General features: G+C 41.3%; 1 protein-coding gene across 14 annotated transcripts in view; it reads left to right on the top strand.

Moving 5' to 3' along the window:
* Positions 1-5332, top strand: part of LOC116383692 (ryanodine receptor 3) — a 93045-nt gene extending 87713 nt beyond the window's left edge. For all 14 annotated transcript variants that reach the window (XM_031847717.1, XM_031847720.1, XM_031847723.1 and 11 more), the window contains 6 exons: positions 1509-1643; positions 1734-1890; positions 2078-2142; positions 2949-3049; positions 3727-3778; positions 4279-5332. In XM_031847717.1, coding sequence (XP_031703577.1) covers positions 1509-1643; positions 1734-1890; positions 2078-2142; positions 2949-3049; positions 3727-3778; positions 4279-4374 — 606 coding nt within the window. In that variant the 3' untranslated portion in view covers positions 4375-5332. The remainder of the gene's footprint in view (positions 1-1508; positions 1644-1733; positions 1891-2077; positions 2143-2948; positions 3050-3726; positions 3779-4278) is intronic.
* The last annotated feature ends 21198 nt before the right edge of the window (positions 5333-26530 follow it).

A 26530-nucleotide genomic window follows, 5' to 3' on the forward strand; every position in this document is an offset into this window, starting at 1 on the left:
ACCACCTCCTGTTTATTCCATGATGTGCAACCACAAGCCACTTTTATCACGGTTTCCATATTCCTGCAACACTGAGGGCGTTTTGAGTAATATTAGTGTCAAGCCGGTTGATAACTCCGTCAAATAATGATGCATATCTGTCTCATCTGAATAAATAAATGTCTCATTTTACTTAAGATTGCATCTCAAAAGATAACCATGACATCATCTGTGATCTACTGCTTGATTTAATTTTTTTAATGGCTTATTTTACACAAGAAAATAAACAAACACCTTTGAACAGAATTGTGCAAGCTGCAGGATTGTTGTGCATTTCTTTCCACAAACTTAAAGCCACCAGAGTACTAAACCTTAATATGTTAATATATTAGCAACATGGCTGTCCAATTCGATTTTGTGTCTGGTCACCTGAGTAATCCTACTCACCGTTTAACTCTGATTTGGTCTACCAACTCCTGGGAGATATATTCTTCTCTGCACTTTCTGTACATGTCTGGTACTGGCAGGTATCACACTTGTGTCACCTTCTGTTCAACATGTTGTAATGGATAATCAATTTTAAAACGATGCTTGCTTGAGCAAGAATGTGTCATTCAGTAAATATTTTTGTTGTATAATTTCCCGTATCTTTACATCCAATAAATGCATCTCTCCTTCATTAGATAATTGAGAGAACTAAGGCAAAAGGGAGAGATACAAGTGGAGGAAGTGAGGATACGGGGCGACCGTGGCTTACTGGGTAGAGAGGGTTGTCCGCCAACCGAAAGGTCACCGGTTTGATCCTCGGCTTCGATCCGTGTCCTGTGTCGAAGTGTCCCTGAGCAAGACACTGTACCCCTAACTGCTCCCCGGGCGCCTGTCATTGGCAGCCCACTGCTCCCTATATATACAGGGATGGGTCAAATGCAGAGAATAATTTCCCCACTGTGGGACTAATAAAGGAATGTTTCTTCTTCTTCTTCTTCTTCTTCTTCTTCTTCTTCTTCTACGTACTGTAAATGTGAATTGAGATGCACCCAGTATTCTTTGACATTTGAGTTCAAATGGCTCACTCCCAATGCTGACTGACAGCTCTTCCGGGGGACTCTCATGTCAACTGCCCAGAGGCAGAAATCAAAATTGAATGTCACCTCAATCTCAAAGGGGGGAAATGCTCCCAAATGGCGAGGCCGCAAGGAATCTGTGTGCAGGCCCATTGCACCGTCGCTCCAAGTGCAGTTTACTGCTGCTTCCACTGTTGTCATCAGTGAGGGAGCTGCATCTGAATGGAGCTTTATATAAAGATTTATTTATATAAATGTGTGATTGGTTACTACGCTAAAGTCTCTCATCCCTTCCACTCATTTGAGCTCCTTCTCACCGCCTGCTCTTCGGTCGCCGCCAGCAATCTACGTAGAAAATAAATGAAAGCTGGCAGCTTTGTTTAGAGTGTTTCTACACCAAAGTACATAAATAGACAGGAAGTTGGTTGTGACATTTCACTGACTGCCATCTGCGTTTCTCTAAAGCTGGTGTTGACAGTGGGCCTGCTGGCAGTCGTGGTCTATCTCTACACTGTGGTGGCCTTCAACTTCTTCAGGAAGTTCTACAACAAGAGCGAGGACGAGGATGAACCAGACATGAAGTGTGACGACATGATGACCGTAAGCATCAATCACATGTTTCTAATTAGAGACGCACCGAGATACCAACACTCTGACTCAGAGGGGTCTGTACTGGCTGTGTTTTCACAGTGTTACCTGTTCCACATGTACGTTGGGGTGAGAGCAGGAGGGGGCATTGGGGATGAGATCGAGGACCCGGCTGGTGACCCCTATGAGCTCTACCGCATCCTATTTGACATCACCTTCTTCTTCTTTGTCATCGTCATCCTCCTGGCCATCATCCAGGGTAAGCTCCTTTTTGTAGCCAGAAACACAAAGACACTGGTATTCCACACAGACTTTGCAATACTCATCACAGCAGTAGATCCACGTGACGGTCCATACTGTATCGTTAGGAGGCAAAGCGTGTAAGATTGGGGTTTCACAGTGACAGTAGCTATGATGAGCCCACAGAAAATCCTTTGTGGTTGCAGGTTTGATCATTGATGCCTTTGGAGAGCTGAGAGACCAGCAGGAACAAGTCAAAGAGGACATGGAGGTGAGAGTCGAGTTAATTCTCACCCATACTTGCCAACCTGTGGAGTGTGATGGTGAAAGTTACAAAGTTAAAGCAGATAATTGTATAAAGTAAATTTTTGAACATTAACTGAAAATGCAATCGTATTAATATTGTATCATATTAGATTAATGAATGCTGACTTTAAAAGTAGCCTAAAAATGATTGAAACACTAGCCCCTGTTTTGCAGTAGTCTATTCACATGCTGATAGTTGTTACATTGATTTACCATGCTAGTAATTTACGTACTTAATGTATTTGATATTAACGGGGGTAAGTGCTTCAGCTTTCATCAGCTTCTGTGTTTGCAGGCCAGTCGATATAAGTAGCAGCGTCTATAAATTTATAAACCAGCGAACACTGTTGCATTTTCCAGTTGCCAAATATCTTTAGTGTTGTGATCAGTTCATTTCTGGCAGATCTTGTCTAAACTGTGAGGAAATATTCTTAGAAATGTTGTAATTCTATGAATTGTCTTCACTTGGAGTAACTCTTTGTACAAGGAAGCTTTATGAATACGGCGCCGGGTCATTAAAAGATTCCAGAGACGGGGGAAAATAAATAGTTTGAAAAATTAGTGAATGAAGTTAGCCCAGATAACCCAGATGACTATTATGATGATCATTATAGTTGTTATTTTTCTGAGAGAAAGACTATACACAACACTATAGTATACAAGTAAGCTGACCTTTTGTGTGTGAAATCAGAGGAGTGCCGCTTTAAAAATGCAGCAAAATGTCCAAAAGAGAGCAGGTGCTCTTATTATCTTTTCATTTTCTGTCCTCAGACCAAATGTTTCATCTGTGGGATCGGTAATGACTACTTTGACACAACGCCTCACGGCTTTGAGACTCACACCTTACAAGAGCACAACTTGGCCAACTACCTGTAAGTATCCCGCTTTCAAGCATTTTCGTCTGTTACCAACCTGTGTTGCATCTTTTCTGTAATTTAACCACATGATTGATGGCTTTAACGCGTAACCACAGCATCAGGGCCAAAGTCACTAATAGCCGCAGTGATCCAGAACACTAGATCCCTTCAGGTATTCTTTCCATCTGTCTCTCTGTTTCCCCCACACTTCCTGCGTATCCGTGTTTCAGTGTAATGCCCGTGACAAAACAAAGTCTCAGTCCATTTGCTCTCACAGTCAGCTGGCCGGAGGATATGAGAGCGACCTCATTATGTTGCTTCATTGCTATTTAATGCTATGAACTTTATTGGAAAATAGCTTTGTGATAGCGTGCCCTCTTACAGGATTCATCAGGATGTGGCAGGCTGCGATCCGCACTGAGATACAGGGTCCAATTGCCATTTACACTTGATTTGGTAACACAACAGGTGATTGGGTGATGTTTCTTTGCTTGACACTTGCATCACAAATTGTCTCTCGTAACACAGAATGTGACATTTCCTGTTAATGCGGTGTTGGAGAAATCAGATGTACCTCAGCAAAGGCTTTTTTTTTTCTACTCTGATATTTAGGTAGGAGAATGCGAGAGCTCGTCTAGCTCTTTTTGGTGTGACATTTTTGTTTTGTCTCATTGGCCTGGCTTTCTCTACAGGTTTTTCCTGATGTACCTTATCAACAAGGACGAGACAGAACACACGGGCCAGGTACAGTATGACTCTATATAAATAATAAATAATGAAATTATAAGAATTATTGTCCTGTCGCTGTCAGAGATAATATGGTGTTGTCTGTGATTTAAGGAAAAAATGTTTTACAAAAATGTGCAAACACAGGCATTGAAAGAGTGAGCATAATAACCACAATAATTCATTTTCTGTTGTTTTGTTAGCTTACAGAATGAATGTTATTTGACAACAGCTGAGTAAATCAATTTGGCTCTAATGACAGCTGACATTATTGATGCCATCATGACAACTACAATTGCAGTTATCAACCTAAACATGAACATCTACACCCTATTAAGATAGTGGATTATTTAAATAATAACTGCACTTTTTCAAATCACATTTTGATAAATAATGTAATTGTTCAGCTCTTGTTTCAGCATATTTTTTGAATGGATATACATATTGGTTTATGTCCAACTGGTTGTAATTTTGGGAAACTCTTTAATGTCCGTGTGTGTGTGTGTGTGTGTGTCCAGGAGTCATATGTGTGGAAGATGTACCAGGAGCGCTGCTGGGATTTCTTCCCAGCGGGAGATTGCTTCCGCAAACAGTACGAAGACCAGCTTGGATAGAGCAGATGCATCCTCTTTACCTCTGTCCTTATAAAGTGGGCTGCTGGAACGTGTAGTCCTAAATACAGCTGCTGGACTACAACACCACACAGTCATCCCTCCAACGTTTCAGGCTGGCCGGAGGAGAGACCAAACTACTTTTTGAATCTAAAAAAGAGAAACGTCTCCGACCCGTGTCAGTGCCAGTCTACGAGGATACGATATGTAACTTTCACAGACATTTCGTTTTTTTTTTGTTTTGGGACTCGTCTTTGACAGCGTGTTGCCTTTTACTCCACATAACCCCAAGTCATTGCACAATATTTTTTTTTTGTCTTTTTGAGAAACACTGGGTTGTGTGGGGTTATGGGACAATGTGTCAGTCATATTATGCACAAGAACCCAACTTCAATATTTTGAGAATGTTGAACTTGAGACTTAATGCCAAAAGAAAAGTGGAGGAGTTCAGTAGATTTACATTGTGCGCAAAAAATGTGACGTGAGAATTTTTTTTCCAGATGTTGTAACCTTGCATATTGAGATACAGTTTTAGAATGAAGTGGCAAAAAGGTTTATTATGTAGGATTAAAAAAAATGCCTAATTTTTTCATGAAGTGCCTTACAGTACTGTATCTACATTACAATGAAGCTATGCAAAACCTTTGTTTCTTCTTTATTGTATGTAAGTACAGTAATTCTCCTGGAGCAGTAACAAGTAGCTGTCCAGATACATAGTTTGTGGCTGAACTTTCTCATTTTTCAACAGCATTTGTTTGATTTGACAGATTTTTATTTGCTGAATGCAGCATAATTGCAAATGTTCAAGGTACAAAGTGTAAAAATTACTCATCAGAATTTACTGATCACTTTCAAACGGAACAAAAATGTAATTGCTATTGTATGGCCATTTATATGTAGTAGCTTTGCGGATCTGTGCATTTCTTTTGATGGAAAAAAATAAAGAAATCAATGCAAGAAATATTTGTTTTGGACAAGTTATTTCAAGTCCTGAAGCTCTGACAGTGAGTCATATCGGTCTCAAAATCAGCAAGATGCAACAGCTGCCTCTGCAGCTAATCCAAATCTTTTCAAAATAAGATGCTGTGTGCAGCCCTTGGCTTTAGTTCTAAGTTAATTTGACTCGCCACAAACCTCAAAGCTATATCATAGCCGTGACCATCCTGCAGCTTTTAAGTACCGTGTGGTACTTCTGGTTTGGTCAGAGAGGTAGGACTGGGCCCCAGTGGGCTGCATGATGGAAGTTTTAGCCCTATTACCCATGGTGCCACCTGTCGGCTCACATCATGTCACCACACCTCAGGCGCCACACAGTGCTGCAGTCTGCTGCTGAGAGCAGGTCTGCCTCCTCACTTTATGCCTGCAACAGCTCCAGCATGTTCACTGGTTCTTATGGTTCGAGCACACTGCTGAGGAAATGGTATTTTTAAGATAAAAAAGGGACTTATTTGCATCATTGCTCAAAAAGTGAATAACTGCAAGATTGAAAAGCCACATTTCCCTAAACACCAAAAAAAACTGCGACTGTCCTAGTAAATAGTTAATGTGGTTGTGGATGCACTGTATAAAAAATGTATATCTGAGGAAACTCAATTCAAAGTTTCAGTTATTGTATTCTATGCTCTAACAAGCTGCTGCATTATTTAGCATATTATGTGTCCATTGTGGGAACAGGAGAAAATGATGTGGGAAGTCACGGATATGATCATTCTCAATAATTTGGCATAATGAAAGCTGTGGGAAGCCTTTCTCGACATGAAATGGTAACAATTAAGCCATCAAATAGCTGGAGTCATATAATACCTATTAAATTCTAGTGTATCTCTGGTGGCAGCAAAATGAAGTTAGGCCTGTAATTTTACTCTCAAATGACTTGTTGATGAAATGTATTCCACATTAGTCGGGTTCCAGCAAATATTAGAAATATTGGACTTTTTCATGGTTTGAAGTGTCATCCGATTCTGTTTCCAACAAACCAAACCAGCCTTGAAATATGTTAGTGTAATATGCAATTAGCTAACACATAATCTGGTTTTGTATAATAAACCCCGTACAGGCAATAGAGAGAGGTTTCTGATGAGGTTCTCATTGTTACATTTTATTAATATATTCTGCTCTATAAAGATACAAGGAAATATACTCTAGAGACCATCTTGCAACGGGATAACACCAGCAGCGATGTCATAAAGTCCCCGCTTCCTGGCCCCCTACTTCTATCTCCCTTGCTCTGACCACACCTATCTTTTAACTTGGCCTTCATTTTGATCTCGACTACACACCTTTAACGTTTTGTGACTGCATCTTGCACAACTGCGACTCTTATCTTGGTTACAAAATCTGTCCACAGAAATATAAACACACGGCATAGAACTCCGAACCGTCTCCCTGGTAGCTCCTGCTACATCAGGTGTCTCCAGGACCACCAGGTGCCATGACGACACGCAGACTCACAAGGTGAAAACAACACCAGTCGAACACCCCTGAGAAGAACTGACGCATCAAAGTGCACTCAAAGTGCCTTACACAGTTACTCCATTATGTTACCCGGGACAAGAAACAGAGAGAGGGTCATTTAGCGAGCAGCTTGTTGCCAGCAGCTCCTCACACACACCAGGGGCTTGATCCCCAACACAGAGCTGTTATTAAACAGGACACATGGCCAGAGAATGACACAACCCAGGGGACATGTTACACGTCATTCCACCACTGTCCTCTGCAGGTAGAAGAGATTAACAGCTTTCTATCATTTAGATGACTCTAAAACTTGTACAAACTGTTTGTTTTGGTTGACATCTGTGGTTTGAAATTAGACTGAACTTGGAGTGCCGATTAGGAAATATCAGCCTCCTATCTGTGTTGCTTCCAGTAGGCAATATTCTTGAGTGTAATCTTGCGTGCTGTAATGCATAACCCCTGAAAGCCGTATCCGGTCTGTTAGCTCCTGGTGCACAGCGTGGTGGAGTGACGGGCAGGTCTGGAGAAAAATAGAGAGAAGCTTGAGTCACAATCCTCGCCGTCACCTTCCGCTGGCAACCTGCAGATAAAACCTCCAAGTGGTGACAGGCCACTGCATAGTCCTATTGATGCATCCCGTCAGTGTTTGAGCCTTTCAATCAACATCACACAGCAAACACCACCTCAACCACTAAACCAAAAGGAAGAGAGACAATTTGGGTATTTACCCTCTTCATTAGACAAGTGTAATCAACTCTGAAGGCCTTTAATGGATAACTGATTTTCGCTTGGTACTGATTTGCGTCTAGCATTCTGCTCACCTTGACCTGAGCCTCACTGTCATCACAATTGACGACCTGCCTCTGTGTACTTGAAAAAAAGTCAAGACCTAAACCTGAAAATGACAAATTACATCTATGCATCTATGTGCGGATGATACATAGATTTAAACTGTTTTAAAATCTCATTTTAAGCATAAAAGAAACAAGTTAAGAATCAAATTTTGGCCGAAAATTGTTCTCTCAGTTATCACGGGGACAGTTGACATGGAGCTTAGTCAAGATAATGATTTCATCCACAGCACTTTTAGGATCCTCCATGTTGCTTAACAGTTAAACGTGCTTGACCTTTGCGCTAGTATAATTGTGAAATTGTTTAGGCTACAAAATGTCAGACAATGCTGAAAAATGGCGCGACATCCCCAGAGCCCAAGGTGACATCTTCAAATTCCTCATTTTGTCCAATGAAGATTCAAGACCCAGACATATCCAGTTTGTAATAAAATAAAATGGAAAAAGAAGCAAACCCCTCGATGGAAACTTGATTATCAAAATAGTTGCAAATTAATTGACTATTCATTTCAGCTCTTTTGACAACTGAGCAACTCCATCTGCTGAAGAAGACCATGAGGTTGAAAGCTAAAAAAGTAGTTGGCAAACCTCATGTTGTGCTTATGTCAAACGAGACTGGGCATTATGCAATCAGACTTAATTTTTCAAGATTGATAGATGCTACTACTTAAAACAACAGCATTTTTGCTCAGATTAAACAGTAAATGTTGTCAATTTAGGAGATTCCTTTTAAAGAATAATTGTATTCTGTCCTCATTTCACACACTGCGGTACTGGCATCCACCTCTTTGACAGATGTGTTCTTCTCTGAAGCACCTTCTACATCAATAAAGCTTATGTGAGACTTTAAGTGTGTGTGTGTGTGTGTGTGTGTGTGTGTGCGCGCGCCAGAGAGAGACAGAAAAAGAGAGGTCAAATGTTAAAGATTGTTTTTATTATTTTATCTTAAGCTGACATCTGTCAGTGACACCTTGTCACACTTGTAACACCTAATTGAACTAGGTTCAATTGGTTTGACTGTGACTGAGTGGTTAAGGGTGACATCTGTTGGTGTCACTGATCCTTATTGGGAGGCTTGAGACCAGGTCTGATGTGGTCTATGTTATGTGAGGACAAGAGTTGCTTCATAGCCCGTTTGAGCGACACATCAACCACAAAGTTCCGTATCTTCATCCTCTAAGGTTTTCCTCTGGCTGCGAAGCGATTGGGATTGATAGATCTGTGTTGTTTAACTTGATTAAGTTTGAGGGTGCAAAACACAGTTGGTGCAGTTGCTTCTGTTGATTTTCTGGGACATGCATGCTGCACTGAGGCAATTTTCAGGGTGTTTAGGTTTAGAAAGCATAAGTGGGAAACCCTTCACTCGCTATTGTCACAGAGAGACAATATACTTCATCTTCCTAAGACAGTGACACAGACCCCCTAGGAGAACTAACATGTTTTATGTTAGTGCCCATCACTTTCAAAGTGGCTACTGGCAAAACAATGTTCGACATGACAATGAAACCACAAACCTTGTTGTACTGAAATCCTGATAGATTTAACAACTCATTTATATTTTTATCATATATCAGATACCTGAACATCATCTCTGGTTAAATGGCCTTGTCCTTGGATTTATGCAGAAACACCAGGTCTTAGGTTCTCGTCTAGGGGATCCGTTACATCTCCAAGGTCAGACAGAGGAACTTTAGCCCGCGGCTGCTGAGTAACTGAATGCTGTAATGGCCGCAGTGCAGGTGCACAGTGAGGTGAGGTGAACGGGGCTGAGCTTCGTACTCCCCGGGTGTTCTATTGCGCTGATACGGCAAGGGACAAGTCAAGTGCAGATCCAGCTCTGACACCGGGCCGCCAAACTGGAGAGGAGGAATGACAAATAAGAGCAGTGTGCAAATGGAACTTTCCAAGCTTGTATATTATGATTGGGGATAAACTTTTGATTATAGAATTTGTTCATCTGCATTGCACATGCCATCATTTTGGGAAATATGCGTCTACGCTTTCTTTTGAAAGTAAGATGAGGAAATCAATCTTTCATGTCTGTCCATTAACTTTTAATATGAAATTGTAGCTAGCAACCAGCTACTGCAAAATCTGCCTTAGATAGTTTGCAGAGAGAATATGTTTGGGGCAGCGTGGAGATTTGTGCACATCCCGGATCTTCATGCAACTGCTACATTAACGTACAGAGACAAGATGAACCCGGTCGGTGTGCCCGTTGCTAGCTATCTTACAGCTAACATCAGTAGCTACAGTTGGTGTTTGGTACAAATAAACACTATAAATAAATGGTCATGAGAATGGGGGGAAACAGCTTGCTCACTGACCAACATGTCAACCTGTTTAACCTGTGAGAAAAAGTCAAGTTGAGGTTTTAAGGGTACAGCTCCGAATATCTAGGACGGCTTAACTGGAGAGGTTAAATGTCACTGTGTGCTGTGTGACAATACAAGTTGATTTACATTTTATATTTGCGTTTTACTTTTACATTTATGTGCCAGAGCCATGAGGCTAACTTTTTCTCTCAGCAAGAAACTGAAAGATATTTCCCAAAATGTCAAAAATTCCTTTGACATATCTTGTATGACTCCAGGTCTCTGATCCTGATCACGCTTAACTTTTCTGCAGGCAACAAACCCTTCGATGTGATGCAAAGATACGTGGGCTTAATCCTGCAGACGAGCACAGAGAGGATGAGAGCATCACAGAGAGGATCAGACAGAATATGAGAATGAAAGAACGAGTGCATAAGGCAAGGAAAGAGATAGCGTCAAGGATATCACCATCTTACCTTTAATCTCACTTCATGCCATCTGATGCTGCAAAGACCATTTCTGCCATTTCCATTTTTTATTTTTTTTATTCCAAATTGTACACTGCCAAACTAACCACGCCTGGCACAGAAACAAATGGATGACTGTAATCAAGGTAATCGTGTTGGAGATTGTAAAGTCGATGAGTATTAGCGTGTACGGTAATCATGCTTTTGTTTTCAATCACCAGGTTGTCATTCAAAGGGCCACAAGCTTCCTGAATATAGTTTTCAAAGCAGGATGCTACCTCTTCGTACAGATGAAGATAATTACGGTTCGATCGCACCGTGTGATTCATACTTAATGGATAGCAATGAAAAACCTGGACGATAATTTGCTGTGGCGCTTTGCATGAGCAGAAACAGATGATTGACGATGACAATGAAGACAGTGATTGTATAATTGGATCTTACTTGCTCCTCCATGTATATGAATAATAGCCTACATGTTATTATCAACGCAGAGTATGAATGGGGCTGACACTGATGCTGACTAATGTGAGTCAAGGAAGGACACAGAGGTAAGTCTCTCAAAAGCTTTTCGAGATCGCCCTCCATTCTTCCGTGCAGTTTTGGATTTCCACTTCATGGTCCATTTACTCTTCCTTGGATGTTAGCCAGAGTCAGCTTGTGTCGTTGTCGGTGGGTGTGTTGAGTAAGGGAAACGGGAGTCCTATGGGACCTTCTGTCATTAGCTGTAGGCCTTTTCGAGGGCCCTTTGGTTGCTTGTTCAACGGTGGTGCAGGTCACGGAGAGAGCAGAGGAAGTTTGGAAGTTGCCGGCTAAGCATATGAGTAATCCACACACAGAGCAACAAGAGTCCTGCTAGGGGTTCTGTGAGGCTGTGCTTGAGCTAAATGCTAACATCGGTGCATCATGCTGATGTGTAGCAGGTGCAATGTTTACCATGTTCATCTTAGTTTGGCGTGTTAGCATGCTAACATGTGCCAATTGTCAGTAAACACAAGCATATGAGGATGATAGTTTCACAGTGGTTAGGTCAAAACAAAGTACTGGTGGATTCAAATGGTGATGGCGCTGGAGGAAAATACAGTGGATCACCACCGTTAATTCAATTCATCCTGAGGGGGCCATGAATGCCTGCACCAGATCTTGATGTGAGGGAGGGCAGCAGGAGCAGCAGCTGTTGATGTACAGCTGCTATCTGAGGTAAGCTGAATGCCCTGTTGCCACGAATCAAAACACAAAGTACCGATGTTGCTCCTTCAGGGTCAACTCTTTAACCTCTTTTTTATTTTTGTAAAGGACTTGCATTCACTTTACCACCTGAGGCACAACTGCTGAGTGATGTGTGAAGAGGGGCTGTTGTACCTCTATATCTCTTGGCTGCCCTCAGGTTAATAAAGTGGCATGCAATTATATCATTTTGCTCTTGACAGCACTGAAAAGGGAAAACAGAGGCAGTAATGTCATTTGATCCCGTGTGTCATTTGATCCCGTGTGGAAGCCTCAAGTGCATTCCATAGGTAATTTCCACATGACACCAGCTTATAAAGGCAATTTACTGTTGTTTTTCACTCAGCTTTATTACATTTTGTGCCCCGGGACTTGGCTGTTAGCTTAGACAGCTTTAGGTTATTGGGCACATAAAAACAAGGCAGGCAGTTGTCACCAGAGTCCTAATCCACTATTAAAGTTTGTCGTTATCTGAAATGGGTTTTATGTTGCCACAGTTATCTTGCGCTAAGATAAATGGAACAATAAGTTATTGATTAAAGGTACAACCACGACGGCATTATCCGCATTGTGAATCTTTTAATTCTGTTATTTCTGACTGCAGATGAAACGTTGGAATTGTACGACAGCAACCATGAATCTGCGATCATATTGGAAATGGGACTCGTGATGGACAACCATTACATCTCTGCAGTTGATAAATGACCAGCTGTTATTTAGTTTGTAATAACTAGCTATTCTGGGTCTGCTGCTGCTGTTGCTGCTTTTGAGTTGGACCTCTCCTCCGCTCGACCCTCGTATACAGGGAGACAAGGGCTGCCATGACTGTCCTTCCATCCACAATGGCTGAAAAGCAAACAGCAGGCCTCTTCTGACCTCCATTACTCATGTGACGTTGCCCATTTTCTGCTAACACGCCCAGCTGTAGGTGCTACATGTCCCACGTGTGAAATATAACCTTCATCCACTGAGATCTGCACTGGCGTGTGTGTGTGTGTGTGTGTGTATGTGTGTGTGTGTGTCATATAGTCTAACTGTGGCTCTGTGAACACACCACGAACACACTGTAAGAACAAAAGGAGCGTAAGCCGCGGAGAGGGCTCGGCCATGTCTTGCTACAGGACAAATTAGTACAATATACTCTCATTAGGTACACTGAGTTCAGGCTCAATAGAAACAATAACTAAACTAAATAAAACTACTCGTACTTAAGGGAGCCTGATTGAAAAAGGGGGGGGGGGGGTTAATACAGTAGCATGCTCCTGTGCTAATATAGCTGCAACCACTTACTATAAGGATACAATTACAGTTTTCAAAATGACAATGCCTAAAAAAAAGATTTGTGTATCAAACACCATATTAAACAAAATACTGACAAACATTGTGCCTTTATCAGCCAGGCGCTAAACAAACACAATTTTCTTTTATTTGGCAGACACTTTTAACATTTTACTGAGTATCTATGCATCTACCAGCATCATACCTTCCAAATAAGAGCTCAAGCTTCCATTATTTAAAGTATGCTGGACCACACTATAGGTCATTTACATGTAGCATGTGCCACTGCCATTGATTTATGCACACTGTGTTCACGGCGGTTTGCTTGAACTACTTCTAAAGAAGTCCAACAAAGCTTTCTACACCATGCGAGACCTTTAGAAGCACAACCAGCGTAAGTTATCCAAAGTAGCTACCTTGGCTTTATTCTCTTATCGCTCCACCCGGGAGCTTAGTGCAACTTGGACCAATTAGCACATGGCACCACAGGAAAGTGAATCTCATCAATAAACCATGGCACATTATTTAGGATGGAAATGAAAGATTTATGCTTGAGAAAGACTCCTAAAAAGACAAGTATGGCCCTTCAAACCATCAAAGAGCACTTTGTGATTTAGCCTGGGTTCATCCTCAAACTTTTGAAGAGATGTCACTTTTAATATTTACTCGATGGGCCGGCTGTATGAGGCCACACTTCTTCCAGCCAGTGCATCAGGAGTTCTCCGCAGTTGTGGGAGGCCATCTGTGTTTATTTTCCATTAAGAGTGTCTCTCTCATCTCCCCTCTCTCATCTCTCTCCTCGTCAAGGATACACTTTACATTACGTGTATCAATTAATTATTTAAGGATATTGAAATGGGCTGATCTCACTGATGAACAACAGAGAACCTCATATACTGTACTTACTGATTTAAATGTGTCATACACAACAAAGTCAGGCAGCAGTGCTTGTGAATTAAACACCATCTACACAAACTGATATCGCGGAAACTGTACGGAAAAACTCGCTTCAGGAAAAAACACCGCATGGTCTACCCACAAGGGGACTTCAGCGGGGCTTGTGTGATTCAATGCCAAATTCCTGGAATAGGGTGTGCATGTGAGAGCAAGTCTGGTGGATGGTGGGATGCTAAATTGTCTGTGTGTAAGATGAGGGACCACATGATGGGCACTGGCTATACGCCCAAAATAAACACCTTGGAGTTGGGGTGTTGCTGGGTAAACGGCCCGCAGGCATCAGCCCGCTGAGGACTTCTGACAGACATCTCACCCAATTAGCATTCAGCACCTTGCCTACAGCTTTGGGCAACGGACTATTTTCATGTTGTGCAAATTTTCATCAAGAACAAACAGGGTGACTAATGCGGGTGCTAAATTTGGCAAGTCCAGGCATGCACTCATACACACACTCAAATACACACTCAGTTCGGAGACATCTTGGTTGACTCTCACTAACAGTGGGATTTTGAAAAATGCACAAGACCACACACAGGTGTCTTCAGTGGTGCAATTGATGAGAATAGCAATGACACGATTCAGGATAGATTCAATCTAAAGTGTCATTCAGGAGAGTCAGTGTTTTTAAGAGTCAGCTTGAGGGTCAAGGAGCTTTGAAGAGGCTTATAGTGTCCCATCGTGAAGGACAGGTCCTGTCAGGTGTGCCCGGCATCAGTCCACCTCCTCGCAGCTTTCCATCTTCTGAAGGCTGTGAAAAGCTTCTACCGTTCACAGGATATTGCCTGGATTAACTCCCTTCACTGAAGCGATGGAGTCACGAATCATGTCGTGTGGTGGTGCCCACGCAAAACAAAACTTGGTTCTGACTATATTTGTGCACACACACACAAAGTGAAATGGTTAGAAGACATTTAGACAGAGATCATTACGGGTTTATTTTGCTGTTTTTTTTATTTTTCCTGGCCTGCTGAGGATCATTAATGCTTCTGCTGTTTTTGTTTTTTGCCGGTTGTGCATACTTTTAATGTTGTACTGTTTGATCTTAGGCCAACTGCAACTTTACGGTTTCGGTTCACTCTCACGTTCTTATTAAAATTGTTTCCAGAACACAGTCATTGTTTTTCTTTTTACAAAAAAAAAAACACAGACAAAAGACTAACGGCATTTGATTCCTTACATGAAACTCAAATAATGTTCACTCTGATGATAGAGTGATGTAAAGACACCAGTCTCTGGCTGCACTGTGTGGGATGATAACAGAACTTTCACTTATGGATCTCTGTGATGAATGTTTCAAGTCTACAACTTGTTAACATGTTCAGCAATGTGCAATTTGTTGATAGATGGATAAAACATGCAAACCCACTTGTATAGCCTGAGGGACAGAATCTAAAGTTACTGGAAGCTACTGTATGTTGTTAATGGTCGGATCACATGGAAGCTCTAGAGTCTGTACTGTGATGAGGGCAGGAGGAAGTAGGAATAACTATCATCTTCCGAATGCTCCAACATAAACAGAACAGCCCTGTTTATATTATTAACAATTATCCTCCGCCTTTACTTGACTTGACATCCCCAAACTATTTATTTCATCCCTTTTTTCCCTCATTAAGTTGATCTTTCTCATTCTATTATAATAAAGGTCTGAGTTAAGAGGGGAAAATGATCTTGTTAAATATCCACATTTAAAAAGGTTGAAAGCAACTGACAGAGAACTGCAGAACAGGTCATGAATTGCTGTTAATAGGAATCTAACAGACTGTGAAGTGTATTAATTTGATTCTGCAGATGATATTTCCATCCCTGCTGGGCTGTGCTGTTGTTAAACTGTCCCCAGATGAAATTATAGTTCGGCCACAGACTTACCAGAAAAATACTGCCAAACAAAATGAGAGAAAAGTCACAACATGAGGCAGTGCTGAAAGTAGAGTTGACTGCTGCCTTTTGTGTTACAACTTACTGAATATCTCCACTCCATCGACAGGGACAGCATCCTATATTTACACCTCACATCTTAAACTTTCACTCTTATGGGACTGACAAAGGAATCGCCTTTGAAGCTAGTTTTGGCCAAACGTATGTACAGCTCCGTGTCCCTCGGGTGCCATTAGAAAGGCCGACCATGTTGGCCTCTAGTCCCAGTGAGGGGCTAAGCTGCTGTAATTTGTGTCTTCAGAACAGTGAGTAGAGGCAGTCCCACCATGTGGCTGTCAGGGCCCTGGAGAGCTCCGATAATGAGGCAAGTTGCCTCATTAAAAGCCATGAGGCTTGCACACAACAGAACCTGACATCAAAAGCCTCCACGCTGCCTTTAGTTTGCCTCTGCACACATTCCTTTGACCACAGTGCTAATGCCACAAAATTAAAGCCACACAAAAGACCGCTCTGCTATTGCACTCACTCTCTGTTGCTGCTGTGTGGCACAGATAAAGGCAGCTGTGTGTTTCCTTCTGGAAATAATGAATCATTCTTTCATTTTTTTACAAAAAAAGGAGGAAGATAAAGGAACATAAATGGGATACCGGGTTAAACTTGTCGCCACGCTTTCTGAACAGATTGTGATAACACAGGTGCATAGACCAAAGATATCACCAAAGCAAGTTCAATTTGTACACTTCAATTCACTTCAATTGACTGCTAGCCAACTGAATATGCAAAAAGATATTTGTCTACAACAACGCACAATTAATCAAATGTAGAAAATAAATGAATAATGAATGAATATTTGCTTGGGACTCTATGGATCAGACCTTTCGTAATGACCAACTCCTAAATTACATAGTTCTTTTAAAGAAACATCCTGGTAAATTATTAGGAAAATAAAAAGTATTAAAATAACGTTTTTTGTCCAAATGCCTGCAAAACAAATGACATTCCCATTACTCTCATCTGTACTTGGCGTTTAGTGCTAATTAGCAACTGTTAGCGTATTCTCAAGCTAAACAAAGACAGTGAACAGTGTGAACAATATACCTGCTAAAAATCAGTATGTTAGCATTGCCATTAAGTCTGTTTCCATCCACCTCTTTTTATGTGCATTTTCAATTTGCGCATGAAAACCCCCCAAAACATCAGATCTCTGTGGAGCGATTAGGAGAATATAATCTTCCTCAAATAGATACACCAAGCAAACATAGATGCCATATTTCCATCATGTTTTCTACTTGACTGACGTTCTTCTAATTACGTCACCTCGTTGCGCCCTCTTCTGCAATAGTTCAATGGCGGCCGACTGGAGAATTATCCTGTTTATCTCGACCAACCATCTCCTGACATTTGCATAGTTTGTAGTTGGTGGAAACCCACACTCATTTTATTTTTATTTTGCAGATTTTCTGGAAAGTCATTACAATTTTTTGCTACATCTGGATGGAAACCTGGCAACTGTGAGCATATTAGTATGCTAGCGTTAGCATCTGGTTTGTGGTATGGTGTTGAAAATTACAGCAATTATTTTTTTTTCACATTGTTTCCATGAATGATGGATCATCACCACCAGCCATTTGACAACATGAAACACGTGCTGCGATTTGGGGGTCAGGGAGGCGGCCGTGTCCTTCTTTCGCTAAATGATGTAATTTATACCGTAGGTTACATTGCTTGAATTCCACACTGTTCTGCTCTGAATTATCGCTGCCATTGACTGAGCTGTTGAAGAATTGCTCCTCTTGTCCTTCATCCGCAGGACTTTTTGCCACTGAGCTGTACGGAGTCACTGGGGGGTTTGATGGTGTGCGAGTGCGACATGCAGCAGATGAGATGAGCTCTGACAGCTCCGCTTCACCACTGCTGGACAGCAAATGTCAGGAGCCAGACAGCATATGTACAGACAAGAGTGGGAGAGAGAAGGCTGGGCTGTGTTCATGTGTCTCTCATCTGGAAGTTTTGACTGATGTGTACGTGTTTAACGGGCTTCAGGATAGTTTCACCGTACGGTACACTCTAGGTGCTTTTGAGCATTTCACCGTCGACACATGTGTCCCCAGCATCTTCGTGAACTGAGGTAAGCCTTAGTGTGTCTGTCACCGGAAAAATTCAAAGCTTGTGGACCTCAGGCCATACGGAGGGCAGTGGGGGGTATGGATGAAGAGAAGCAGATGCACTTTGCTCAGGCATGAAATGCTTTCCAGGGAATGTGGACCGAGATATGGAGAGAGGGAGAAAAGATAGAGAATGAAAGTGACAGAACGAAGAAGAGGAGGCGGAGAAAGTGAATGAGTCACCACGCAGAACACAAAACACATTCTGTTTGTTCTCGTGGAGATGATTCACAGTGGATTAATGTGGTTTTTGACATTTTTCCCCATTGTCACGTTGTCGTATGATGTATGACATTTGCCATCATACATATTGTCCTGGAAAAGCCACTTTTGGAGAGATGTCACTTAATTTGCGAATATTAATCCAGACTTTGACTGTGTCACTGCTTCTCAGCAAAATGTCGTCCCAGGAGGCTAAGAGCAGCGAGCGTGACCAGAGTCCACGTGGCAGCAGTATATAGTGAAAAGCCTCCTCATGGCTTGGGATTTGAATACTCAGCACAAGCATGGCAGAGTTTGCACTGACTGCTGCTTCAGCTCAGTATTCACCTCTACGACAGGGTTTGGCATCAACGTTGTGCTCTCAGGCCATTTCTGGCTTACCAACCTAACTGCACCCGTTTGTATTGCCAAAAAGAAGGAAGTCATCCAGAGTGCATGTCCAGAATTGCAGTAAGCTAGCAAAAAATGTCCCCTTGCGGGATTAATAAAGGGATTAATAAAGTATCTATCTATCTATCTATCTATCTATCTATCTATCTATCTATCTATCTATCTAGTTCTTTTTTTGTTGCTGTTTGACATTTTAAACCTAAAAAAAACAAGACATATATACAACGATTCAATTTGGAAAACATAATAATTTGTCACAATACTTTTGGTATAAAACAATAAGACCAACCCCCCAAAGTATGTGATTCAGGCATTCATGTTACAATGCCTATGGGCCTCGTATTTTGTTTTTTATTGTACTGTTTCTCTTTTCCTCTCCCTCTTACTGTTGTGTTGTCTCCTCAGGTTTGCTGTATAATGATGTTCAGCTGTGGGGGGAAACGCATTGCCTGAAGGTGGATCTGAACCGTCAGTAGTTGTGCATATGCCATTTGCTCAGCTGCTCTAAGCTGAGAAGGGTGGCTGTCCTTATTTCTCATTTAGTAAGTCGACTAAATCCTTGTTTGAGCATTGTTGCCTTTTAGTGAAAGCACAAACATGAAGCCTTAAATGAAAAAGAAGAAGTGCAAACAAGAGCCAGCAGCAGCTTTTCTCTGATGGTAAGTCTTTGGATCTGGCACAATGTTAATTTGAACAATGTTTGAAGTCGGTAGACTAAGAGGCAATGTATGGCAACAACAAAGTGATCCAAGGAAGTGGACATTCTTCTCCAATGATCGGTACGCATTTGCTCAGATTGAAAAATATTTCACTGTGAAACGGCCTCTTATCTTATTCCTGAACACTGTGCTCTCCACGCAAAAAGCAATCCTGGCTCATCCTATCCTGGCAGTGATTTGAAATTAAATTCTTTACAAAGACGCATTTCCTCCAAAAGGTATTCTGTTTTAAAAGGCTTCAAAACATCTGATGCACTTGGCTGTAATGTCTTGATGTCCGGGGGATGTTTGCTACGAGGTACAGCGCTAATGGATGTGTAACAAGTAGGAACAAACTCTGAACGCAACTGCAAAGGATACTTGGAAGTGTTATGATTTGTGATAAAGGTGAGAGGATTGTCTTATCGCTCCCAAAATTGTTGAATTCTTTCCACGTGTAAAAGAAAAATAGTTGCAGATTTGTAGCCACGATGCAAAATATATTTGATAATTTAACAATTAGTAAGTAAGTTATTAAATATAATTTGCATCGTGGCTGCGAGTGTGCAACTATTTTCCCTTTCCATTTGTATCTTTATCGTGGTCAGGGTTCCCCCTCTTTCTCATCCTGAATGATTTCTTTCCACAACAGGGCTGCAGAGAGAGACTATTCATTAACACTGATTAAATAGACAAATGATTAATGAAGAATTAGCTCTTGCAGTGAGCTTCAGCGTCAGCTGACTCTTTGATTACCGATCAACACTTCCCAATCACATTAAACCAAGTTAATGAGTCTTTTCTTTGTCATTATATTGCTGCTGCTTGTTGCTTCACCCTGTACTCCACTGTTACTGGCTGTTTCATTTATTACTCCTGTCTGTATGCTAAGCTAAGCTAACCCACTGACGACGGTAGTTTCATATATATCACAGACACACTAGTGGTATTGATTTTCTCATCTAGCACATGGCAAGAAAGCTTATGTGTATTTCCTAAACTATTCCTTTTAAACAATCAGGTCATTTCCCTTGTTCAGCTGATAGAACCAGATTGTGATGAATACTCAATTCAGTGGACAGGCATGGTTAAAGAAATGAGCTTCAATCATACAAAGCTGTTTTTACATTTCATCGATTTTTAAATTCAATGTGATTGTACCATGGTTATGTCCATCTTGTCTGCCTTATCTGAATTAACTGATGGGCCATTGAACTAGTTGCTTTTATTTTTCTTGTTTGTGTGCGACAGTGAGAGATGTGCAGCGCTGCGTCAGTGTTTGTGTAAAGAGGACAGTCCCAATGCAAGTGTCAGTAGGCAGTGGGTGGACTCTAATGAGAGGAACAACAGCTAAGATGTGTAATAAACAAGGAAAACGAAATATATGGAACAAACAATCCCTCATTCAACCAGAGAGCAGTGTGAAGCGTTTAGGAGCATTCAGAACTCTGAGTAAATGTGGGTAGATTCTCTGATAAAGGGATGCTACTAAAAAATACATAATTAAATGTGGGGAGACAGAACCTACAGTACATGCAGCCTTCACTGCATCCCTGGTTATGGCATTTAATAACTCCGTTGTTTATGACACAGCATACCTGGTATTTGTTGACTTTAAAAACTTCTCATTCAGGAGTCAGTGAGACATCTGTTTGTCATGCACCTCCTGTCTGCCCTTCATCTGAGTCAGCAGGCCGTCAGCAGACAGGTAACCGCTAAGACGTGGCCCTCTAAACATTGCTCTTTTATGTCAGATCTGTGCTGTCGAAACAAGAACAGCAACAGGTCAATGGAGAGCAACCACTCACCTGTGAAGCCAAATTGTCCCCCTTTCTCTCAGACAAACATAACACCAGATCACACAAAAGCATCACAGGCCTACCTCACAGCTTAGCTGGTTATATAAGCAGATTTTTTCTTATGAATGGCTACAGAAGCATCAGGGCGCTTTAAAGTCTCTTCATACTGAACTAGGCCTGTGGGTCAGCTGGCGTTCTCATTGTTGGAGGCAGAAAACTCTAAACTGGGTCATGCTGTTTTTGGTTGCAGAATCAACAGAAATGGTGTCATCCGGGCCACATACACAAGTTGTAGGATGAATGTTCAAATTAAAAAGTTTTATCGTCAAGAAAGCAGAGACTGCTGTGTGAAAAGTTCTCTTTGTTCAACAGAGTTCTTTGATTTAGTAACAAGTCGCAAATGTAGCAGCGCTTTTGTGATGTGTCCTCTCAGAGCTCGAATGTGTTCTGTCTTTGAAGCAATAATTTATATAATTTCAACCAAAGACATTGCTGGACCATTTGTGTTTGTTTTGAGTGTCTTCTTCTTTTTTGAAGTAGACATGCGAGGTTCAAGAGGATGCAGTTGACTCAAACAAGCTTAACTCTCCAAAACAAGCAAAAGGTTCTGTTTGTAACTGGGGTAGAAGATATGCTGTTGATGCAAAAGTGAGCAGCGATAGTGTTGAATTGAATAATCAGATTGAAGGTTGTTAAGAGTAGAAAAATAACTTAGACAGTTATCTCATAGCTTAGCAGGGGGAAAACAGCTAGCCTGACTCTGAAAGGGAACAAAATCCCCAAATACGTTGTCACCGATAGGATGCCAAGCAGTTAATTGATTAGTGAGCTTTAGAGGTGCTTGAATTCACTTTTCAACTTTTGATGAAAAACCAGCTGTTTCCCCATGCTTCTACTCATCATGCTAAGCTAACCGGCTGCTGAATATACAGTCTGAAAGGTTTATATCGAATGGACAAAATTGAGAGTTAATTCAAGCTTCTCATCTCTCATCAAAAAAAACGAGGTGATACTATAAAAATAATCATATACATAGATAGAGTACTTTATTAATAACGGTAAGTTACAGTTGTGCAGCAGCCAAGTCACATAACTCATAAAACTGACAACACAAGGGTGCCCAAAGAGGTATGATGATTATAAAATGGATAATATTAAAATATGAAAGAATAGATATGAAAAACACACCATACTATAATATGTATAGAATACAACATACAACAATGACATTAATGCCTGGACAGTAAACCTTTTTGGATGAATACATGTGGACATGGATCAATAACATTTCCCAAATGTTGTTATGATAATCTACATTCTGTGCCTCTAAATGGTGCACATGAAACATCTTTTTTATTCACCTCTGACATAATTGCAAAACTTCCCCTCATGGAGACAACCGTCATCTCTCATAAGCAGCCTGAGCAGAAACTCTAGCTGGGGGCTTATAGATTTTCCACTTTGAGAAATAGTGGATTCACTCAAACATACTATACCTCAGGATACTGCATGAGAGATGTGCCCCTCCTATTAGAGCATAGAGTGTAAATGAGGCAGATTAGAACAATGTCCTGGGGATGGAGACAAGAATTCATCTCACCAGGGGAGTAAGGAACAAGCAGAGTTACTGCGTATGAATGAATTAACAGTGTCCTGTTTTAAAAGAAGCAATGTGAAGACTTCTCCTTCTCCTGATGGATCTATTCGACTGAAGGTCTTTTGAGGATTTTTCCATCTTTCACCTCAGAGAGGGGCAGATGGAGGCATTCAACGGGTGGTCCTAAATTACAATAATTAAAGAGACACAGACAGCCCTGCAAAGCCAGCCCAACGTGATAGCGGGGCAGCGCCCAGATAAACAGAGTCAGAGAGAGAGAGAGAGAGAAAGAAAGAGAGAGAGAGAGAGATCAGATATTTAGCAATTGTTCTTCTCCTTCTCTGTCTCTCTAGAGTTAGGCTGCACGGGGCAAGCTTGGTTGAAAAGGTGTTCGATTTTTTTCACTCCACACAGTAGAAATTTGGCATTTGCTGATAAGATTCTCCAGCGGCATTGGCCGAGCTCATTTGAAGCTTTGACACCCTTTTTGATGGCCAATAATTCAGACAGATGGTGACTGGACGACCTGATAGAGAAGGGAGGGTGTCTGGACATGCTGTACACAGTGTCCTCAACAGGATCTGCGTCAGTATGCACATGAGCACCTATACGCGTATCACACACCTGCATACAAGGACAAAGATGTAAAATGGGGAGCAAACACTTATACAGCTGAGCTTGTTTGTAGTTTTCGTTCTTTGCAAATATGCCATCGTAAAGGTGTGTGTTCACCTCTGCTGTGTAAAAGTACATACTTTTATTCCTTCTTTTCTCTATTTTTTGTTCTATGATTTAAATTCTTCAGATATCAAGATTTCAGCCCACAAATTACAGTAAATTGCTATCTATTTATATACGTTTTTATTACAAAAATAGTATATTATAATGTTATAAATTAGTTAGTGACAGTGGGGCTTTGCGAAGGTCAGTTCAGTTTGTTTTCCGGGTGAAAGTGTGGCTCCTTAACTGTGATGATCATCATCTGATGATAATGATAATGATGATGATGATGATGATCGGACTAATTAACACTTTCATGGGCTGTGATCAAAAGCTTTAGCACAATGGCTTTCAGAAGGAGAGCTTATGTTTTGGTCTTGGGTTCTTTAGTCTGTTTCCTCTTTTGTTTTGAAAGTTAATGTGTCAGGTTTACTTCCTGCATCTGTCTTTACTTAGTTGCTTTTTTTTCCCACCACACCTGAGTTTCATTTGTTAATTAGTTCCTTGTGTATTTTAGTGTGTTTCCCTGTTTCAGTGTCGGGTCGACTGCCTTAGTAGCTTGTTTCTACGGTCCAGCCTTGCTCTTTCTGTTTACTTCTTTTTCAGTGTTTAGCGTTCTAGGTATTTAAATGATCTTCTGTTGCCTGCCTGTTTTTTGGACGACCAGCTATAAGGTATTCTGTTAAATAAATGAATTGAACTCTACAGGCTGCTTCCGAATCTCTGCACCTGCGTTTGGTCCAATCCTTTTATACCTGAATCGTGACAGCTTGTTCCTTTCCCAACACACACACTTACACAAGTGCATGCACGCTCACACGTGCACAGGTTAGCCTGGGTTCTCGTCCAGACAAGGTCATTGTTGTTGACGCAGGAGTGTCCGAGGAGTCGGTGTTGGATGTCCTCAAAGGAGTGCAAACCACAAGTCCCCAATAGCGGCTCAATCAAAGTTGCCGATCACCTAATCTCCTCTGTCGAGGCAACATTAAAGTTGCATTGTAGAGAGGAAGAGCTCATGTGCCAGCCAGCCACAGCTGATTGGTACCTAGAGTAGGTAGCAGGTGGCTCGCTCATTTACTGTTCGTCAGTGACATGGATACTGCTTCTGGATTCCAATTTCGGTAAGCGCTTATGCATTCATGACCCTAAGCATAGCTTTGTTCAAATATTAGATAACTTGCTAAAAAGTCATACGATCATCAAAAGGCTTTAAACAAGGTATGTGTGCAGCAAATAGCTGGAAAAGGGAACACGTGTATCTTTTCATCTCAGAAACAAGTATTTTATACTCAGGGATAAAAGCGAGCGCCACAGTAGGGGGGCTAGTAAATCCACTGAAATAGTACACGGTATTGGCAAATCATTATGTCAAAAAGGAGTTGTTGCTTGGGGCCAGAGGGAGACAGAAAAAAAAGGAATAGGCAGCCAAGACCGCAGATAAACATTTGTTGCACATCAAAGCCTTGAGAGGAGGACATCAGAAGAGGCGATTCTTTCAGCCAGTGTGGAGAGACCCGCATGCCGTGGATCAACTAGATTAAAGGAGGCTCCAAAGTGAGCTACTGATTGATTCTGGCTATCCTGCTGGATCTTTATTGTTTATGGTGATAAAAAAAAAATTGCTCTCTAATTTGGCAAATAACAAATCAAGAAAATTATAAGGGTAGTATTAGATTAAATGAAGCTCATTCGCCAAGTTTCAGTTCTGGAACAGACCTTCACGCCAAAGCACAAACACTTCCAGAGTAAAAATAAGATGTGTAGAGGCAGATTTTCTTTTTTTTGCCATCATGTGGGTGCACAATTGGGTCAGGAGATAAGCAAGCCCCTGTGGACTGTGGACAGATGCAATCCATCTCTGGCTGTGTTGATGTCCTTCCTCATCTTGTCTCTCTCACAGTCATGCAGCGATCCGACAGTGACCTGTGGAAAAAGCAAGCCGATGCAGATGAGCAGAGAGGAGGATGCCTGAATCATGCCCCTACTATCTGCTATCATTAGAAGCCTTGTGAATATTGTTTTTCCAGAGAGGATGAGGTGAGGATGATCCAAATCAAAAAAGATACCTGGAAGAAAAAGCACTTTTAGGTGTCTGGTATTAGAAAACCATTATTTTTTGGCTTAAGGTGCTTCATGTGACTTACTGGTTTTATTATCAGTTAATGACGCATTAAGCCTGACATTATTTCAAATAGACTTTTGTGATTTAATCAATAAGACAGATCCTGAGAATTTATTCAATAAGAATGAGCTTGTAAGGCAATAGCACGTCGGTGTCCGCGCCTGCACTTTTTTGTGAGCGTTAATGTGGGGCTGTATCACATAAAACACATGACTATGCTGTAAACTTTGTGTCGGTCAGCGATTTATCGGTAATGATGAGCCAGGTGTCTGTGTCTTGGCCGGATGCCTGGAAAGGGCTTTAGATTAGACTGTCAGCCAGTGTGGAGGGGCGAGTGGAGATGCACGGTGCTCTGTGGAACAGATGTGGCAGGATTTTCATGAAACGCATCCATCATGTCATTGGCATGTAGCTCTGACCTAGTCGCAAAATCGTTTCAGAGTGAGAGCCGCATGATGACAAATGTCAATATGACGTATTGTAGGGAGTGTCGTCTATCTATAGTCCACTAACCAGCTTCCCCTGCAGCTCTTCAGTCTGTGACAACACATGGGACTTTGTTATTATCATTGCTACCAACTTCTATCTCCGTTCTTTATATTTCTTTATTCATTCTATGTCGTTTCTTGTGAAGAACTTTGTGACGTTTTATCCCAAATGGTGCTATAAAAATGCATTTTACTTACTATTTTATTTACTTATTGTAATCCAGATAGTTTGCAAGCAAATACATTTTTTTTTTCAATGAATTGGACCCGCGGTTCCCAACCTTTGTGGCGTGTGACCCTTCAAAGTAAAGTTGACATGATCCAATGAGGGAAAATACCTTCTGTATATTCTACAATTCAAAGTAATGTATTGGGAGCAACTGGATTTATTACTATTATTGTATCTCTCTGATGATTTGATGGGAGCTCACGGAACGGATCAGCAACCGTCATCTGGATTAATACATATGAGGACTTTTTATCAATCCAGGTCACTCGCTGAATGCCAAGCGAATAATTCCCCAATCAGCACAA

This window comes from Anarrhichthys ocellatus, unplaced genomic scaffold (genome assembly GCF_004355925.1).
Source record: "Anarrhichthys ocellatus isolate YVR2014 unplaced genomic scaffold, GSC_Weel_1.0 scaffold7, whole genome shotgun sequence".
In the NCBI taxonomy this organism is placed as follows: domain Eukaryota; kingdom Metazoa; phylum Chordata; class Actinopteri; order Perciformes; family Anarhichadidae; genus Anarrhichthys; species Anarrhichthys ocellatus.